We start from the raw sequence: 21495 nt of genomic DNA on the forward strand, positions 1-21495 counted from the left end.
GGTTGTTTCCTATATGATTTGAAGAGTTCTTTTCTTGAGTTGTGGTACAACACAGTCTATGCATCAAGGCAGTTGTAGAGGACGTTGGTGTTGTTTCCTTCACTCCAATATTCTCATATACAATCAACTCTATTTTTCTGATTTTAATGTGTTCCTGTAATTTCAGAGTGAAATAAGTGTTCTACATTCTCAAATGTTTATACATTACCCCCACTTCTTCCCTCTTGAGAAAGACTGACTTGGTTGGCAAATCTCAACTGATAGGCAGAGCTGCATTGAATTGGTGGTGCCTTAAATTCAGTTTCTGGCAGATCCAAAAATAGGATTTTGTTTTAAAGGGCAATGCAAACTAATTTCTTCCTTTCTTTTTTTTTAGCGAGATTGTGGTGTGGTGAGCTCTTTTGACAAGCATAAAATTTTAGCTTTAGGTTTAAAAGCATGCTATTTACAAGTTGTGTTTTTTTTTTTTTTTTTAAAAACCAAACCAAAATGCCGACCCGCCAAAGCACTCAAATTGTGTGAAAGGCTATCTGTGTCTTATCTCTTTAGGGTACTGCTCTCATGTCCCTCTCTGTTGTACATTTGCATAACCTAACAGCTATATAGAACACTGGGAATGTAGGGATGACATTTCTAGGGGAGATAATGTTGTTAACTGAGAGCTTTGACATTCTGTTACATGATGATATGATAACTGTAATCTTTGTTAGAAAATAATATCTTAAGTTTTCATCCACCACTATCTGCACTTCTTTTCTGCAGCACTGCTCTGCACGCTCATCACCCAGCCCGTTCTGATACTGGGCATTGATCCCAGCCAGGTGCAGGACCTGGCCCTTGAGGGTTCCCAGGGGCACATGCCTGCAGCCTGTCACTGCCCCTCTCACCATCCCTTCCCAAACAACAGCCTGGTGCCATCTGTGAGTTTGCTGAGGCTGGGCTCAATCCCATTGATCGAGGTATTGGATAGTATTTATCTCAATATGGCCCTTGGATGCCACAAATATTGTCACAAAACTTAATTTGTGTTTTTAAAAAGCTTGATGTACCACAGAGCCAATAAACTTACACATTTGAAGTCTTATTAACTCTGATGTTTGCTGGCTTTGCTGATTAAGTTTAAATACTAAATAGCCTAAGCCAGCAGTAATTTTAAATGCATGTAAGTAAAACCCACCCATATTTAGAAAAGCACTTCCTGGAGAATTAGGGAACTGAAAATCAAACCCATAAGTTATTTTAGCTAGTGATTTCACCAAGTCCACATGAAGGGAAAAGAGACAGGAAAACATAGGCTAGAAAAGGTTATAACAAAAGAGTCTATCCATTAATAAGTCTGGGCATTAGTAGGTACAACTATGCTTTTCAAAATTAAAAAGTGCCATGCTAATAAATTTGAAGTATTACTGCAACATGGGGGTGGGCCAGCACTCCCCTGGGTTGGCTCAGGCTGTTTGCAGTGATTGATGTTTGCTCAATGTGAAGTTTATAAAAGGATTTCTACCAGAAAAGTGAACGCTTGTTTGAAGTTCTGTGCATGCTAACACCCGCTAACAGTTATGCAGTAACCTTAAGAACTCTGTGCAGCAAGTGTGTGAAATATGTAGTATTTCTGGCTTCGAGTTGTTGAGTGTGAGCCTGGCTTTGGCAGGGCTACTTTTCTGCCATTTGAAAACTAGGTTCTTAATTTAATAATTTAAATTGGTTTTGCATCTGCAGTCAGGCTGAAGAGGAGCACTGGGGCAGAGCAGAAATTAAACAACTATTACTGTGTTGTGCATAGGTTGGAAGGTGGGGAAAGCACTTAACAGGACATCACCCTTTGTCTTTTTGTTTTTCTAGGACAGAGCTCTTAGCTTTCAGCTTGTTTAAGGAAGCCATCAGGAGGTTAGCTGTGTGAGCATGGAAAGAACTGTTGGAAAACTGCTTTCCTCTATTTAGATGAAGTGGCTGTAGAAATACCACAAGCACTGTGTGTTGGCACTGCTGGTAACTTCCTATCTAGCAGTGCTGTCCGTGTTTAGATGGCTTTGGTTTTTTGTTATTTATGAAGAGTGGAGCTGGCACACAGCAACATCTCTACTGTGTGTTCTGGACCTTGGGATTGTATTTAGGAGTCTTTGCTGTGACTTTACTCTTTGAAGCGTTGCCTGTGTGCTTTTGATGGCAGGAGCAAGGGAAGTCTATTCTTAGTTACACCCTAAGGTGGAATTCCATTATTCCTCCATGGTTAGTGTTACACTTACTCTACACTTACTCTGGGATATTTCTTTCTTTTTCAGCCTTATTAAAAAGTTCTTTGTGCGCTCAAGCTTCTGAATGGGAGGGAAGTAGTGGAAATAAGTCTTTAAAATAATGGATTTGTTGGACAAGGATTTTTTTAAACTCTATGGATTACACAAAAGATTTGTAACAAGGATTTTGCATTTTAACAATTTGAAGATGTGATTTTAATAAAAGATAGTCTTCTAAAACAAGATCCCCACACCCAAAACCAAATAGCTAAAAATTCTGGTTTATAACTCCCAACGATGTTTCATTTATGTGTCCTACTTCAAATTAAGTGACTCTTTTTAGTGCACCTGAGTTACTAATAAATGACTATTTAAACATTTAGCTTTTTAAAAAAAGGCATATTTTTCCATGCAGTTTTAAAGCTTCATATGCACCTAAAAGAGAAAAATTTTTAGCCAAGATGTTTCTAGAGTGTATTTGCTTTGCAGAAGTGTAAGCAGCAGTTGGAACATCTGTTTACTGATTCTAATGGACTACACCCGAAAACAAATATATGGCCTTCCTTTACTGCAGACACTCAAGCATTTTGGTACGCCTTCTTAAAGAAAATGGTGAAAAGGGAGAAAATTGTTTATTGTCAAGGTTTCTTTTTCTGAAAATATGTGTAAAGCAATAACTCTTCCCTTTTTCTAAAATTGGGGAAGTAATTTTGGTAAGAGGACAAAAGATTAATGGTACTGTGCAAAACAGAAATGATCCCCTAGGAGTTTTATTCCTTCTACAAAGAAAAGAAATAAATTTTCAAGAATTCTGGTAAAAGTGGAGTTTCAGTAGCTCCTTTCAGAAAACACTCTGTGTGCTTTCAATTACAAACTAAATTGTCCCACATGCATTTCAAGCTCCATATACAAACCTTGTTTTCACTTGAAACTTTTTGTATGTGGTCTCTTGCCAGAGGACAAACTTCCAGTATGACAACGCATCTGGTTGCTTAAGGTGTTTTTGACATACAGGTCAAAGAAAAGCTGAATTTCTTAAATCTCAGATTATTTTTCCTCATAGTCTGTCCTTAGGTATGTTAGTAAAACTTCATAAGCCCCTCTTATATGCATGAGTTCAGGAATAAATGGAAGTCTGATAGTTGCAAAGAAATATTTTGGCTCGTGATTCAATGTGGGTTTTCAACTGGTGTAAAAACTTTTCCTTTCTCCCTCCTGCTCTTCTTTACATCTCCAAGTTTTAGAATGTAGGCCAGGGATGGTGTTAGACCCATTGTTCAAAAGTAGTACAGAGGCCACTGAGATAATTGCTGGACTTGTCTGTCATGATGTACTTCTGACCTTTGTTTTATAGTTTGGTGGTGGTCCCTGATTAATGTAGTTTCTTTCATATTCATCAAAATTCATATCTGTTTATTTAAAACAAAATACGGAGAGAGAATTAGGCATGCATCTGAGTATTTTGCTTAACTCTGAGAATTTAAAAACTTTTAGTGCCCCTAATTTACAAAGAAAAATCTCTGCAGAACTCTTGTAGCTATCAGCTCTTCATATTTCCTCTGATTTTTCATTTCATGTTCTTATAGACACATTTTCATTTCTTCAAGCTATAAAATTTGTTGGAATTTGACAAAACTTCTTTAACAGGTTCTCCCAGAGTTCAAATACCTACAATGGTGAATTTTTAAAAGAGAATTAATGGTAACACGGTTTTTAGAATCCTTTCCAATAAAAGGGGTGCTTTTTCCTGCACACTGGAGACAGACCTGGGAATTTTGTGTAGTCAGTTTATGGTTTCCAGAAAGACAAAGAGTTTGATCAGGATTTCTTAAATCTACTTTAATTTTAATTACTGTGAGGCTATTTTGGCTGGGGGTGGGTGTGAAGAGTTAGAAAGCAGCAGATAGGTCTGTATGTTAAGAAGGAATCAATTCCTGTATGTTCCATTTTTCTAGTATTCTGGTTCAATTGAATTTGATCAGTATTTCTAATGGTATTTTTGGCTAAAGAAACCCTACTGTTTAGACACTTCTGGTAAGTGCTGTGCTTTTATCTAAATGATTGGTTGAAATATTGAAATACTGCTGATCTAAATTTTAAAGTTCAGACAAGCTGATCCTGTAGAAGAACTATCAAGGCTTTCTTTTCCAGAGGAATGGAACCAGTGTGCTCGGAGGTGTTTGAGAGAACTAGCAGCTCTTATGCCATTGTCTGCTGTGATTTGCAGATTTGTACATTTTGTCTGTGAAGGCAAAAAGCTGCATTTCCTGACACAGTGGTTGCTCATGCCAGTTTTTATAATGCCTTCTTTAATAGTTTTTCTTTCTTCTTCCAATGCAGACACAGTTTCACACCATCTCTAAACTGCATATTTTTCTGTTTTTTAAATTTCCTTTCTAGCACTTTGTGTCATTTTTTAGGCAATTTTGTGCAAATAAATGTAAAACCTTGAGCTACATTGACAGTGTTGGTATCATTGAATGAGAACAACACAGTCACTGATGTCTTGGGAACATTAATAAACTACTTCAGAAACAGAGTAAAGAAAGATCAGTTTGCAGCACCTTGGCTTTCCTGCCGCCAAGGGATGAAGTGTCTTTTAATAAAGCTGGGATAAACCCACAGATTTATTTGGGTAACTAGTATAAATTTCAGATTATGCTAGGTAGTGAGGATTTTCAGCACCAGTGATTTATGACAAAATCTTGCTGTATCTTCTTATCAATTTCTGAATTAAAGGGTAGAATTCATATTTCACCAGTATTTTAAGATTATGTTTACAATCTGTCTCCCCTTTGGATTTGTTTTTTGTGTTTAAGTTAGCATTAAGATTGTGTGCTAAAGTTACTTCTGGGGCCAAGACAAGATGCTAACCTAATATTGTGAAAGGAGAAAGCAATGACCAAGTTTGGATTGAAGCTCATTTTAGTTTGAAAGCAAAGACTATTAAAGTAAATTTCATGTGAAGGAGACCTGATTACCTGCTAGTTTTGAGTGGGTGCATTAATCACCTTGACAACTAAGTATCATCAGGAAATACAAGGTGTGGGCATTTGGTTACACATTAGTTATAATTAATTTGCATGTGCAAAATGGTTGCTCAGAATCAGGTGTCATATAGAGGAGGTATAAAGAAAATCTAATTTTATAAATGATTGCATCTCTGAGATATTTTTAGTATAGGCTTTGATTGTTGCAGAAATGATGACACAAGAATTTTTTCATGGATATTAGAATCAAGAGTTCCCTTCAATACAGTTTAGGTTAAAATAAACTATCCCTAGTAAGTTTTTGATTTTTTTTTTTCCCCCACATTTTCTTATTTGTCTCCCTGGGCTTTTTATTAAAAGAATTGAAAACAAGAAATAGACATAATTCCAGAAATGATGTAATGGAAAAAAACCTGGTTTCATTAGGCTATGAGGACTTTCTGAAATCTCTAGAATATCTCTTGCTTAGCTGTTCAGGCAAATTTGAAAGCCTCCAGATGACCTCAGAGAGTAAAACAATCAGGGTAAGGCATCATGCACATAAAGTGTATCCTTAAATTAGTACCCCAAAAGTATATCCCTGAATCAGGCACCCCAAATGAAAAAACACATACATAGAACAACATAAATTCAAGAACTGAGCCTTGTGGGAGTCTCCAAACATTTGAATCTGATTGGAAGAAAACCCACACAAAATAATAAAGTGGGAGTCATTTTCTGATCTTCTCCAGAATCCTAAAGTCTGCTTCATTTTACCATCAGGGATAGAGAAGAAAAGCTTTTAAGTCAGCCAGCATCAGATTGATTCATAAAGCAAACAGGAAAAGCATTATGAGGCAAGGCTTCATGCTATGATAGACATCTCGGAGTACGCATCTTTGGCAGTCTATACATCTCTGGCTAAGGGGGTGGAAACTCTGGTTTGTCTCCCTGGGCAATGTGTGGAATCCTGTTTATATTCCAGCTCAGTTTATATGGCCCTGGGGAGCAAAGTCTGGTCTCAGAATTAGCTGTAATTTTTGCTGATCTGATAGTGGTATGACTGGCCAACTATTCTTTTGTGTAACTGTATGACAAATTCATTACGTACTCTTATTTTTTAAAACATTTGTGCAGTGAGGGTACTTGCTTCATCTAAGAAAAACAGCTGGTGGCAATTGAGTGATTCCTTGCATAGGTGATTTGCAGAGATTTCTTTCTTTTTGTAATATGGAGAGTTGCATTTAAATTACAAAAACCACAAGGAAAAAGGTCCAATCAGATATACAATTTCATAAATGCAGAAAGAATTTCATTAATGCCAAAGCATTTGAAAAATGCATAAAAGCAAAATTATAAGCTGTTATCTGTTAAAGGTAGTTTAAATATATGTATATGTACCTGCAGTATATTTAATGTAATAAAAAACTGTTCAGACTTAGTGTTGAGTATACTAATATGTCACTTGCAGTTATTTTAGTACATTAGGCTGCACATTTTTCAGTGTATTTTATAAAGATGTTTATTAGAAGTAGGCTTCACTTTAATAACCTACAGTAATTAGTCTTTGAGAGCAGTTGTTTCTCACAGTTATGAATAAGCCATATGTTTGTTGCTACATAGAAGAAGAAACTAATTGATAGTTTGTGATACAAAAAAATGACTTTTAAACTTGTGGGTTATAAGGGATGCAAGACCTTGGCTCCTTGGCCTAAAGGATAAACATTTTTTTCTTGGCTACAAGGTTAGTTCAGGAGTCTGTGAAGCACTGAAAGAGAAGGAACTAGGACATAAAGACCTCATGGATGGCACTCCATCTTTTAGAGCAGAAGGACTCCAAAGGAGCAGAAATGGGACAATATCTGTCCTGTTTCAGGTTTTTCTATTAATAAACTTCTCAGATGGTCTATGGGAAGGGAATAAGCATCACCAGATTCTCAAATAAAAGTGTTTTGTCACATCTTGACTACTTTTTTTCCAGGTAGTTATGTGAGTTTTTTATCAGGATGTGTCAAGATGCCACTCTGGTTTCATGCTGTCTTCATACTCCTGTGGGTTTTTTTTAATTATTGTTTTTATAAAGACCAGTATGGATTGGTACTGTTAACTTTGTCCTAACCAATGCAATCTATTTTTCTTTTGCCTGTGGATTAAGATGCATAAAAACCAGTAGGAAAATGTGAAAACTGAAATGTTAATGCTACTGTAGCGTGTGCTGCGTCAGCCCACTACATAATTATTATCCTTAAAATGTCAAATTTGAATATAATGTGTTTAAATTGCTTATTTCAGACAATAGAGGAAAAATTAGGAAGAAACCGCAGTAAAAAATTTAACACTTATCAGTGTTTGAAGCAGTAACAGAATTAAATAAAGTTTTGTTGTTTAAGCAGCAACAGCAGCGGTGTATCTGGACTAAGAAATTCCTTGCTGGGTTGTCACGCCTGCCGTTAATTATTGATAAGGGGTTTCAGAAATAGCGCATGTGCTGTCAGAGTTGGCTGTAACACAAGACAGGGAGTGCAGTGGTGGCAGAGGGGATACAGCCAGGGCAGCACCTGTAGCACTTGCAGTTACCTGCTTCTTGCCATCAGACTTTTATTTTGTTGCAATGAGTTCATGTGGGTGGTTAAAATAATGGAAAGATGAGTCGTCAAGCCTATTTCTATCGTGTCCCTCCACAGGAACTGCACAGAAGAACCCAACTTCAGCCTGAGCCAGCGAAGACGAAGGCTCTGCAGACAGTCATCGAGATGAAGGTATGGTCTTTGCATCTTTCCCTCTGTGTAATTTCTGCAGCATGAACTCGTGTGCTGGATATAGCTGGGATGGAGTTAGTTTTCCCCATAGCAACCTGTCTGGTCCTGTGTTTTGAAATTCAGACTGAAAACAGTGTTGGTAACATGCTGATGTTTAGCTGTTGTCCAACAGGGATTACACAGAGTCAAAGCTTTCCCCGTTTCTCACTCTGCTCCCACCGTGCAAGTAGGGAGAGGCTGGGAGGGAGCACAGTGAGGACAGCTGACCCAAATTCACCACAGGGATAATCCATACTGTCGTGTCACGCTCAGCCTCCACAAACTGAAGAGAGGGAGGACCTTCAGAGTCAGGCATTTGTGCTCCCAAATAATTCTAATGCCTGATGAGCTCTCCTGAAAACTGCCAGGCATCTTCCTGCCCATGGGAAGCAGTGCGTGAATTCCATGTGTTGCTTTGCTTGCATGCACAGCTTTGCCTTACGTATTATAGCAGCTTTATCTCAAACAATGGGTTTTCTCACTTCTCTCTGGTTCTCTCGCCCATCCCACTGAGGGGGAGTGAACAAGCAGCTGTGACAGCTGCCTAGCAAGTGTTGATTTATGACTTCTACTCATTAGTTACTGAATGCTTTCTTTACCATGTCAATTAATTTTGTTATGTAGCTAGGAGTAATTAGTACTTACTTCTCCTGGTCTGTTTTCTAAATAAAATTGATTAAAAGATCAAGTGTAGCATTGCTGAAAAAAGAGAACAGAATATTGCTTTTTAAAAAGACTAGGGTGTGTGTGTGGGAGATCCAAAGTACAAGGAATAAAATGGTTAATGTAAAATGTTTTCCTCCTCAAACCTTTAAACCAGTTCTTCTGTTGGTTGTTATTAGGCCATAATTTTACTGCCAACCTAAGGAAGATAGTACTTGCATCAGCAGGTATGACAAAATTTGATGAAACAGCTCTCTTAGTCCTGACTATAGTTTATTCTTTTTGTTATATAATATTACTAAAGTGTTGTGGCTTTCCCCTCCACAATAACAAGGAATAAAAATCATAATTTAAAAAGTGAAAACTGATATTTTTGCATAATCTGTGAGTCTGGATTGTTCATCTTTAAGAGAAATACCATGAGACTTGAGATAATTTGTGAGTTGGCAATGCTGCCTGAAATTCATTAATGATGGTCTTTCATTTCGTTCTTAAAAGGAAGTGCAAATTAAAGGCCTCATTTTACCAGTGACTTCTGTTGTGAGCAAATGAGTTCAGCATGTCTGAACATTGTGGTAAACACACAGTTAAAACAACAGCAGGACTTGAGCAATACAGTATCTGTCTTTCAATAGATAATAATTAGTTTGGATTATGTGGGTAGCAAAGAAGATACATTGATTACAGAATTCCATTTTTGGATATATATTTGCTTTGGACATTAGTTCAGAACTCTTTGTATGAAATCTATGATTTTACTCGCTACCCTAAGTAAATAGGAAAGTAAGATACTGGCTGAGAAACTTGGTTTTACTATTAATATTCAGAATTATAAATTTAAAAGTTCTGGGATACGAAAGCAATGTGTTAGAATAATGTATAATCTTTCATATGGGTTATATAACAATGTAAAGGACATGTTGAAGTTAATTTTCAGTTCTTCTTCCTGTACCAAAAGTGTGAAAAGATCAGGGATGGGGGGTACAGGACACAGGAGTGACACATGTGGTGACTGTCGCTGCTCCTGTCCCTGGAGACACTGAAATGTTTTCTGTTTGACTCCCAGGAGAGGTGGGTGGGCTGCAATATTCCACTTTTTAAAAATCAGATCTTTATAGTAGAGCTTCCATTTGTTGTGAGTGAGGCTACTGCAATCCTGTTGCTGGAGTCCTGATGCAAAGCTGCTTTTTGCCTCTGAGGCACGCAGTTCTTTCTGTCCCTATGAACACACACCCTTTGGGGCTGCCCCTGTCTAAAATAGGCCTAATATTGAAAAGAAAAAGGGACAAATATAAGATGTTGAAATCCACATGATTAAACAGCAGTTTTCATTACAAGTTCCAGATTTGGAATGTTTTCAAGTAAATTTAAATTGTCTTAATCCAGAGAGCATTTGTTTTGAAAAAATGTGGAACATTTGTTTTGAATGATCAAGCACTGGAGGAATTGTTTCCCTGCAATGCTGAGGGTGGAAGGAGGGAGAGGATAAGCTGTAATGTGGCAGTCTCAGGCCATCCACCCCCCCATGCAGGGACTCCAAGCAGTTTACATTTCTTTTCACCACACCCAGCCCCTCACCACTTTTTTTTTTGTCTGAGTGCCTTCCATGGCTCCCCCAGGCTCTGCCTGGATACAGCTTTCCCTCCTTCATAAATCCTTATATTCTCTGTGGTTTTCTTCTGTCCCTTGCCATTGCTGAATTCTTGCTGTCCCTTTTCCCAGTCTGTATTCCCTTTCATCCAGTCAAGGATACCCATTTCTCCTACTTATCTTTTCTTGTGTTTATTTGTCTCAGACATCTTCTGCACTATGTGTCTTGTCCTGTCATCTTCATTTCTCTCTAAAGCTTTGAAAGTAGTTACTTATTCTTACAGCAATTGCATTTCTGCATAATTGCTGCCTTGTTCACCAGTGTTTATCTCCTGTATATTCATGCAAAATAAAAAAAAGCAAACAAAAAAAGATGGAAAATTCACATCCTATGCCCTGACCTTGAAATAGGATAAATTTAGACTGGGAATATGAAGAAACAGAATTTTATGATGAATAAGGTGGGGCCCTGGCTCAGGTTGCTCAGAGAAGCTGTGGATGTCCTTTCCCTGAAGGTGTTCCTGACCAGATTGGATGGGACTTGGAGCAGCCTGGGATAGTGGAAGGTGTCCCTGCCCATGGCAGGGGGTTGGATTAAATGACCTTTAAATGCTGCTACCAACCCAGCCATTACATGTTGCTAAGGTCTAATTCTATCATCACTCAAACAGTGACAGTACTTGAGAGAGAAAATCAGAAATTGCCTGCAAATATGGTCTAGAACTCACCTTAAGGATAGGATATTGAAAGACATGTGGAGTCTAGCAACTATAAAGTCTTTATAAATGTAAGCTGTAAAGTAAAATGAAAATATTTGTGGTGTACCTTACTTGCAGAAAGAGCCATCTTTATGTATTGATCCTGCTGTGATATTTCAGGTATGGGTTTGGTTCTAGAGAAGTGTGTGTGTTTGCAGTGCAACATGCTCTATTGTTAAGATTGCATGAACTTTCACTTCCCTTATCTTCAAAGACAAACCTGAATATTCTCTGCATTAAATTGACAAGGTAGAAATTCATACAGTAAGGGTAATTGTGTATGGGCTGCTGAAAGTCCATGCACATAAGTGTGTTTAAATTCAAGCTTTATTAAATGTGAAGTTTCATATATTTCCTTCTGATTGCTTGTTGAATGCCTTACAAGCAAAATTTTGCAGACATAATTTAAATTTATCATGTATCTGAAATGATGAGGAGTAGCATTTCATTACTTTTCCTTTCAGAATAAGACAGCCTGGAATGCTGTATTATATAGGGTTGGACTTGTTGATCCTTGTGGGTCCCTTCCAACTCAGAATATTTTGTGATTCTGTGGTTATTTACAAATGCTTTCCCTTTTCCTGCCCCTCAGTTTTCAGGAAATGTACTATAGGAGTCTTGTAAGCACTGATATCATTCTTGAAACATCGTTGTGGAATCTCACTTGTTAGACTTCTTCCATTGTGAAATATTGTTTTCTTCAGCATCAGGACACACTGGTTTTTTTCACATTCCAAAAGAGGTAGGTTTCTGCTAGGTCCAGCCAGCAGAAACCTGAATAGCCCTAACCTCTCACAGAATATCTGCAACACTATTCTAATAAAGGAGATAAGGAAGAAGTATTGGTTACTGCTGGAAGGAGGGGATAGATTAGGAAGAGTGCCCTGATCTCTGTCACAAATCCTGCTACATAATCTTATGTCTTTTAACAGTTTTAGAGGGCCTGACTGAAAAAAATCTGAACAAATGCTGTATTGTTTTAGATGTTATTAGTACCATTTAATACTAAGCTACTTCCTAAAGATTGCAAAGGAATCTTTGTTGTGATTCAAGACAGACCTATGTATTTTTTTAGCATGTTGCTAATGGGGATAAATCTTAGAGGTTTGAAGAAAATATTGCATCTGTTTCCATTTCGGTTTCTGAAAGCTTGCTGGACCCTGTGCCCAACAAGACTGAAAGTTTTCCTGTTGAAATTTTCTGTGGGAAAATGCTGATTCAGCTGAATCAGGAGGTTTTATGGGAATGTGTCAGAACTTTTGGCAAATATAAAGCTACCTAACTTTCTGTGCATTCTGTAAGCCAGCCCAGCTCCCTTGGGGCACTACCACTGGGGGCTCTGGGCTCTGTTTTATTTTTGGCCTATGACATTTTTCACTTTCCAGTAGTTGTCCAGCCTCTATAGTTTCCTGGGCAAGCCAGCATGCCTTAGGGAACAGTACCTTTGAGTTTGACAAAACTTGTGGAATTTCTGGCTTCTGTTTCAATAAAAAGCTAATGTAGAATTTAGTGACAATTTTTCAAGACATAGGAAAATAGCTTTTACGCATCTCCAATAATAGTATGCAAAGATTGATTTAAAAAAACTTTTCCTTAGAGATTTCAATGTTATGATGAAGCAGAACTACAGAAAATGCTTCCACAAGTTATTTATTTCTCATAAAGCTTAAATTTTATTTTGTGATGTATAAACCTTCTAAAGAGTGTAGTAGGCTGTGCTAAAATTGTTTCTGCCACATTATATTTGCAAACACGTAAAATACAAAGGCAGTACAAAAAAGCAGACTCTTATAGATTTAGCTGGGCAGATTTGATGAAGACTATTCCCAGATGTCATGTCACAGCAGGTCATGTAAGTATTAATATATTTCATTGCAAAATCATTTCAAAGTGTAGTGAAGCTTAGGTTTTGCTTTTATCTTCAAAAATAGGATGAAAATATTTCTGAAATGAAGTCTAATGGAGCAGGCTGAATTTGTTTATAGTATCTGTGAGATCTACAATTATTTTTGTGTTGTGTTTAAGTCGGGAGAGCTTTTTAGAGTTCTGTGTCTTTTCCTGCAGTATTTTTCTTTCTGTGCAACTTCTTTAAATGATAACATTCAATGAGAATTCTTCTCTTTTTTCATTCTATATCAATGCTTCCTGTTTTAGAATTGAAATTAATTTTAAAATTAATTTTTGTTGGAATAAGAAAATAATGAAAAAACTTCTCTGAGTTTGAGATTTATTGTTGACTATAAAGATAAAAGCAAAAATGTTAGAGGAATGACAGTGGGCTATCTAAATGACATTGCTTAGTCCTTAGCTATCATTCTATATGGATTTATAAGAGTGGTCTTCAAAAATAATCTGAGATTGTTTTTCACTTCAGTACAAAAATTCAGATACTTTTTGGAACTTCATCCACATTCTTCTGTGTCTTAAAGTGCTACAGATGCCTAGCTTTGTTTTGGAGGAAGTTATTACAGGAGTTGGGGTCTTTGCTTGTTTTTAGGCAATCTAAAGAAAGCAACAAAAACAAAGTTGCATTAATTCATGCTTAGCTTGGCCCTGTTAAAGGATCAATTCCACTTGTATTTTTTCCCTAATTAGCTTTCTAACTTAATAACCTGGTCTTAGTGAATTAAGGTGGTTTTAGTGTGGGTTTTTAAAAAAATTAAATTTTAATTGAATTTTTTTTTTTATTGAATATTGATCTCAATGGTACAAGAACTTTATCCAGTCCCTAATATTTTATGGATGGTTGATCCTTTATTTTGTTGAACAGATTTCCTATTGAGTAATTCTGCAATGTTCTTTCAAACAGAAATTTGTGACAAGTTTGTGTAATCACTTTTGTAATCTTTCTAACTCTCACAAAAGGGACTTAGCCAATTCCCAAATGACTGGAAATAACAAAAAATTATCACTGTTTTCCAGTGTGGTGCTGGCACACATGGCAGCTGTTGGCCGGGATGTAGAAATTTTTCGTGGTTGTGGTTTTGTTTGTCTTGGGACTCACATTAAAAAGTGCTAAATCCCCTCCTAGTGATGTGGCTGGATTAGTCAAGGAGAAATATCTGAGGACACAACCTTTGTCTCTCCTGTGAGCAGGCAGAGCTCCAGAGAGACGGGCCCTGAGCCTCAGGCTGAGCACACAATGGCTCTGCCTTGGTGAGGCCTGGGCTGGGCTCCAGGCTGAGCTTGGTGTTTGAGGCCTTGGCAGAACAGCCAGGCCCAGGTGGTTACTGATGATAGCAAGGTTTGTTCTCATACATGTGTGGAAAAATAGGGCATCTGCTATTCTCCCTTCTTCTCTGTGTAGGAATTAATCGGAATTTTGACCAGAATGTATTCTCTACAGACTGTGCCAGTATGGTGAAAGAGATCTGGTCTGAATTCTGCATTTCTTTAAGCTAAAACGGATAGAATAATTTCTGGTTTATGTGGATTCTCTATTTGTACCATCTATTTTTGCTGTCTCATTATTTGATACTCACTCAAGTACAGATATGCTTCTTTTACTCTTTAATATGTCTCATATAATTTTCAATACTTTCTTTTTTTGTAACTAGGATACAAAAATAGCTTCACTTGAGCGCAATATAAGAGATCTGGAAGATGAAATACAGATGTTAAAGACAAATGGAGTTCTGAATACAGAGGACAGAGAAGAAGAAATCAAACAAATAGAAGTTTACAAGAGTCACTCAAAGTTCATGAAAAATAAGGTAGGATCTATTTATAAAAGAGATTAAGACTGTTTAAATAATGGAAAGAAAAGTTTTAATGTGACCATTTCCACTGCAAGAAGCTGCATGTCTCCTTTTGCTAAATCTCTACTGTATAATAATCAGTAGATGTGAAGGAGTGAAACATTTTGGATAAATGAAAATTATCTGATTTTAGCTTTTGATGTCGTTTTGCAATAAGGACTTTTGTTTCATAGGTGCTACCAAATTCTACTCTGCTTATATTTTCAAGACTAGCAATTTAATGACTTCAAATTACTGTACATAGACTATTAGGAGCTGCCCCAGGAAGGTAGTAAATATGAAGTGATGTGACACATTTCCTGGTTTCAAACTCACAAAATATTATTGCTTGTTCATTGTTTGAGGGTTTTTGCTACAGAAGAAATGAAAATGTTAGTGCCCATGTGGAATTAATCCTGATTTATTAAGAAAAAATAATGATCAAAGAACATATGTATTCTGTTGGACAAAAGTAGCTCTTAAGCTACTGAAAAATAACTAAAACTCCTAAAGTAGCATTGTCATCAGGAAAATTATTTTGCTAACCTAAACGTTATTAATTTCAAAGCAATTCAGTTTTAGTGACTTACAGCAAAACTCCCAATGGATGTCAAAAACCTGTTGATAGAAAAATAAGGTACAAAGCCTAGAACCTTAACACTCTCCTGATGTTTTTGTGAGGAAAAGCTTCAGTATATTTCTGTAGCACAGAAAGCAGATGAATGAGAAGAGTATTAAATATGCATTGTTTTGTCACAGCCTTCTGATCTTTGATAAATGCCATGTTCTGATGAAACTTTGTCTGTTTTCTTTCACTAGTCTTTTTCTTCCACTTAAAATTAAGATTTACAGCAGAAGATGTTATTTTTATCACTCATCTGAGAAAATTTCAAGGTGGAAAAGTATTTGTGGAGCTGTCAGCAAACAGATCTTGCTGTACCTGATCTGTTGAACCTGAGATCCTTGATAAATTCTGATAAACAGGGTTGATGGCAAAGAACAGTACAAAACTCTTCTGAGGTGCTTGAAGCTCTAAATAGTTTTAATTTATTCTTGAAGTATAACTTGTTTTCAGTCTGTTCTTGTTTTAAATAAATGGGAAGGTGTTAGATGAAGGCAAATATTGAACATTTATTTACATGAGTGGCAGAGAATGTTTGGAAGTGTTTCTTTTCTTAACTATTTTTAGTACTATTCACTCCTTTCAAATATATAGACTTTAATTATGACTTGCAGTTAAATAAAAGTTGTAAAAATTAGGAAGAAAACTTGCTCAGATTTTTTTTCTTGCCCACTTGATAAGGCCTCTCCTTGCTCAGTTTTTCAAGGGAGAAAACTTGTCATTACTCACATAATACAGAAGTTGTTAAAACAGATCTTAAAGTTCATAGGACCAAGAGATCTGCACCTTCAAATATCTTAATTGAGAATATAAATAAAACATATAGGATGATATGTACTTTTAATAAGAATATCTGCTCTGGAAGACTTTCTGCCCTTACTAGGATTCATCCTTTGGCTGTCAACCACATATTTAAATGAACACAGATGCTTTTTTTTTTGTTTTTTTGTTTTTTTTTGTTTTTTTTTCAGGTGTGAGTTTGCACTTGGCATTTAAGTAGTCCTTTGAGTATTAGAATCCTTATGCTATCCACTGGGTATGAAAATCTAGTGGATTAGTGCAATTTCAGCAAATTACCAGTAAGATGAGTTTCAAGTGTTGACAAAGCAGTAATAAGGTGCTCTGTGATTCAGGTCTGCATGTAAGAGCTTTCCTTACTAGATGGAGGAAGCATGCAAATTCTGGGAGATCCTCTAGGGGAAAAAAAACCAAAAGAGAAAGAACTACAGAATTTTATTTTTGTGTAGGTAGGCCTGGAAATTTAACAATCACTTGAAAACCAGACCTTTACTATCATAACTTGTAGAATCTACTGATAGACTTGTAGGGTCTGCTGTATGCAGGCACATGATGTGCATTGCTACTCCTTTTCTTAAATCCTTCACTTCAAAAAGCAAAGTCATTTGTTGCATCACAACAAATCCTATGATGTATTAATCAGCATAGTTTCATTTAATGGAATTACTTATTGAAAGATTTAGCCCATTAATTTTAATGTGCAAAATTCAGAGGAAAAGCTTTGATTTTTTCTCCCTTTGTTTTCTGGTTACTCTGCATAATGTCACATAAGAATTTGGTGTGAAAAAATAACAGAAGAACACCCATTATGGTTTTCTGGAAATGGAAAATTAATGGGTTCTAAAGAACTGAAATTACAGGAGGTGACAGAATTGTAAATTGAGAAGGAAGAAAAAGGAATTAGGGTTTCAGGAAAGGAGGTGAAGCAAGATCATATTGGGCAATGTTGAAAAAGTGGTGACAGGCAAATTACACACATGAAATATGTGAGATAGTGGGAAGGTCAGGGTCAGAGGACAAACTTGGAGGTTTTTGGTGCTACAACACTTACATCCAGACTTGTAGGTTATCTTCGTTTTAGTCCTTATAAAGTATAAAAATGTTTTGTTGTATTATATGAGATCATGAGGTTTCATTGAATCATGACAGTTGGTCTTCCACATCACTTCAGATACAGCAAAAAGGTTTGTATATCTGCTAGAGGCAAAAATCTATTTCATGTTCTCTTTAATTAGTTTTTTTACACTCTGAGATACTGCAGAACTTTAAAAAAGTGAATATACCCATGACTAAAACTTCTTAATATAAGTTTTATATGTTTTTATTATGACTTTATTTTTGTGGAAATTTTTAAAATGGAGATCTTAGTACATTTCCACCATGATAATTTATTTTTAAAAGACATCAGCATATTTATTCAACAATCTCTCTGCATTTGGTTCGTGTTTTAACTCTTAATATTTTTTTTGAGAGCTGTAACACATTCTTAAACTCCTGACAATTTGTAGATCTTGTAGCCAGAACTTTACACTAAACAGATTCTGTTTCTAAAACACAAAGAACACACCTGCAATGAAAGCAAAGCCTTTTAAAATTTTTTTTATTATTTCTCAGGGTGTGGGTTGTGTCATGGAGAGAAGGGGAAGAGTTTCTAGAAGAGATTAAGCATCTGTGATGTTCACATGCATCTCATATAAAGCCTGTGATGTAATTCAGATTGGCTGCAGATCTACATTTTGTCTTTGTGTCTTGCAGACAGATTTTCCCATTGTTCATTTTCTATCCATTTTCTCTTGGTTGCCATACTTGCTTACATGCTCTGGCAAGGGATGGAGGAAGGTGGTTTGCTTTCCAGAGAAAGCTTTCTCTAGCAGCTTTTAATTGCAGTCTTTCCTCATGTCTGATTTTTGTATGCTTCTTTTTTCATTTTGATTTTTTCAGACTTTAAGGTGATTTATTTTTAGTACCAGGGTAGATTCTTGATTCTATACAGTAGCTCATGGGTGACTATCTGAGCACCTTAAGCCATGATGCAAACATATTATAAAAAGATTTATAAAAAGAAATAAGGAATAAATATATTAAGACATGCGTACAGACTGTAGTTGGAAGAATCACTGCCTTAAATTTAATTTTAAAGTATGCACTTGCAATGTAAAACAAAATAGAAGCATTTTGATCAGCAGCAAATATTTCCAGTACCATAGAACACTGAATTTATGAAATGTTTTAGTATGTGGATCTTTGGAATGTGGTTGAGTAGGATCAACCTGTGGATCTGTGGATATTCTTTTTTTTTCCCCTGGGGATTTTTGAATCATCTTCCATCTACCACTTCTAGATTTCTTGCATCTCAAGTGTCTGTTGGGACATGGAAAAGAGCTCTTCATATAAAGGAGGTGGTTTCTCTGAGTTATGCAAATGCCCTGGGGCATTTTATTTCAAATAATCCTCATGAGGTGATGCATCTGGATTCAGCTGGTGACCAGTGTTATACCACAGGAATTTGGGAGTAGTTATGTGCCACCTAATTCACCATCCTTTCACCTATACACATCATTCTGTATATAGTCCAGTGCTTTGCTCTGATTATTGTATTCTAAATCCACCATAATTTTGTGTTATTTGGCTATTATTCCTATTTATCATTGTGGAAAGAGGAGAGTAATCATAATTCCATGACATTTACTGATGTACCTTAAATTCACCTAAATTCAGAAGCCCTGTCTGAGTCTTGTGTTTCTGCTGTTTCCTCTGGGATAAGCTTTTATTATCTCGGAGCCCTTTCATTGTGTGGAATTTGGTATAATGCTTTCCCCAGACTTCTCTTAAGTTAGTCTTCTTGGCTTGGCTTTTCTACTACCTGAGAATTCCATGTGAACTGCCAGGGAGAAAAATAGGAGGTGGGGATGGTGGGCAGCAACAAATTTGCATGAAGAGGAGTAAGGTTAAAAGTCCACTTTTCTGTTTTCCTCTGCTAAGATGCTGTTTTTTCTTTATCAGACTCCTAAAAAATTCCTGATTCATTCTGGCCAATGATAAGTCATGGGAATCATGCTGTTGGAAGGACTGAATTTATGCTTTTATGAACACTTTTTTTGCTGTGCATTTTTGCTGTCTTGCCAGACTTGCCTCACATGGGATACATGCCTTTGAACTTAAGTGAGGTCCGTGGTGAATTTATAGACTAAATCATCTTTAAGATTTTCCTTTTAACTTCTGCAACAACAAGGCATTCATTCTTAGACAGAGTGCATTAAATTGCAAAAAACACAATTGAAGGTGTGATTGTAAAAAGTCTGAACCTTAATTCTCTTTCAGCATTCACAGGTGTCTGATTTGTCATATCATGGTCATTCACACCTTTCAGATATCCAGTGGAGCTATGAATTTGAGACAAAATTAATGACCTAACTTTTTTCCCCCCACTGCAGATTGATCAACTGAAACAAGAACTCTCAAAGAAAGAATCAGAACTTCTTGCCTTACAAACTAAGCTTGAAACCCTTAGCAATCAGAATTCAGATTGCAAGCAACACATTGAAGTGCTTAAAGAGTCCCTTACTGCCAAAGAACAGAGAGCTGCCATACTTCAGACAGAGGTATTGTATTTCCTAATCATGAAATGCAATAGAAATATGGAGTTCATGGCCAGTATCAAGGTTTTGATGTGTTTGATTCAAGTCTGTGTAACAGGAAAGTTGTTAAAGAATAATGATTAATCGAAAACAATTTAAATGCCAGTGTATTTGGTGTATATATAATTCTGGTAGTACACCAGCTCTCATTCTAGAACTTTTTTTAAGTGCTTATGATTGCCTTTTAAGAAAATGTTTGTGTCTAATTCTCATTGGCTTCAGTGGAGGGAGGTGGACCTTAATGACTTGATTGCTGTGGTATGATGACCTGATTGCTCATATGAGTTTCTCTGTTGGTTGCTCTGGTTGATGCCCCTTACTTCTGTGTATTTCTGTTCTGAAGGATGAAGCCATTGATGTATTTTTAAGGGGTCTGTTGAAAGGTGCATATTGTTCATCTCTTGTTACTTTTTTCAAGTGCAGTCAACATTTATTTTAAACTATGAGTAATTTAAAATGGACCAGTGTATTAATTATTTATGTATCTACAAAGTAAGACCATAAAAATATGGATAAAAATGGAATACCCATTTGAGGTGGTTGTCACATTTAAGGGAATATGTAAATCCAGTGTTTAATATGTCCATTAACTATTTTCCTAGTGTTTTAAAAAACTCCATAGGCTTGGAGCACACAATACTGATTAGATTGATTGCTATTAAAACTTCATGATTTTATTTTTAATGTGTTTGTTTCTTTCAGGAAACAAATACCTGTGGAATTTAGTCATACAGAGCAAATGTTTTCTATTCAGAGAAGTTTATTATAAGGTATACAGGAATTTGATAGAATGTTTCAAAAGTCTAGTTAGGAAAAAAATGGCTTAGACTCATCCTTCTTGTGGAAATAGGAAGTAAATATTTCTGAGATTCTGATTATCCCTTTTTTCAGATGAAATTTGGCATTTCCAGCTTGTGTTTTATGCGCCAACTATCATATGTGTATAATACAAATTAATCATAACAGAACAAGGATAAAGACTCTAGCAATTTCAATCTAGCATTTGAGTAGGAAAGATTGAGTATTTTAAATCCTGGGCTGTGCAAATCTGTTTTGCAAGGCTTGTATGACCTGTCATAGTGCTGAGGATGGTGATAAATTCCGTTGGTTCTCCACTGATTGGAATTCCTACTCCCTTACCACACTGGTTTGCATTCAGTGTGTTACAAACTGGCTGGCTGATGGGCAGTGGTACAAAAATGAATTACAGTGTTCTTGATGAGGGATTCTGCAATCCTGGTGGAGAAACAATTGGCTTCTGGCAGGAATCTTATTCCTCTTCTCAGTTTCTGCACAAGGCTGTTGAGCTTGAACCTTTTACATGATCTAGACTGTGCTGTGGTAGCAGTTCAGCAGTGCTTCTAGACACAGCACGTCTGAGTCCCTAGGAACTGGGAAAAGATTTTTGGTTGCTTAGAGCAACTGTATCATCCATCTCCAGGCCTCAGGTCTTATCTAAAGGGAGGCCAATTGCTTCCAGCAGCACATGGGAAAGCAGCTGCAGGGAGATGCAGGGCAAATGGCAGCCCTCCAGCAGGTGGAAGTCATTAGGGAAGAAATGTTGTACTGTCCAAACTATTGTTGTTGGTCATTCCCATATGAGGAAAGCCAATAACATTTTGGCCTGCATTAAGCCACACGCCTTTATTTCTACGTGTCTATTTATTACACTGTCTATTTGTAGAACA

The 21495-nt window shown here is 36.5% G+C and overlaps 1 protein-coding gene across 14 annotated transcripts in view; it reads left to right on the forward strand.

Annotated features, from left to right (window-relative positions):
• The window catches only part of ERC2 (ELKS/RAB6-interacting/CAST family member 2), a 402457-nt gene that overhangs the window by 72771 nt on the left and 308191 nt on the right, over positions 1-21495 (forward strand). For all 14 annotated transcript variants that reach the window (XM_026792408.2, XM_074549878.1, XM_074549880.1 and 11 more), the window contains 3 exons: positions 7888-7962; positions 14570-14725; positions 19604-19771. In XM_026792408.2, the coding sequence (XP_026648209.1) occupies positions 7888-7962; positions 14570-14725; positions 19604-19771 (399 nt within the window). The remainder of the gene's footprint in view (positions 1-7887; positions 7963-14569; positions 14726-19603; positions 19772-21495) is intronic.

The sequence above is a fragment of the Zonotrichia albicollis genome, chromosome 12 (assembly GCF_047830755.1).
Source record: "Zonotrichia albicollis isolate bZonAlb1 chromosome 12, bZonAlb1.hap1, whole genome shotgun sequence".
Taxonomy (NCBI): domain Eukaryota; kingdom Metazoa; phylum Chordata; class Aves; order Passeriformes; family Passerellidae; genus Zonotrichia; species Zonotrichia albicollis.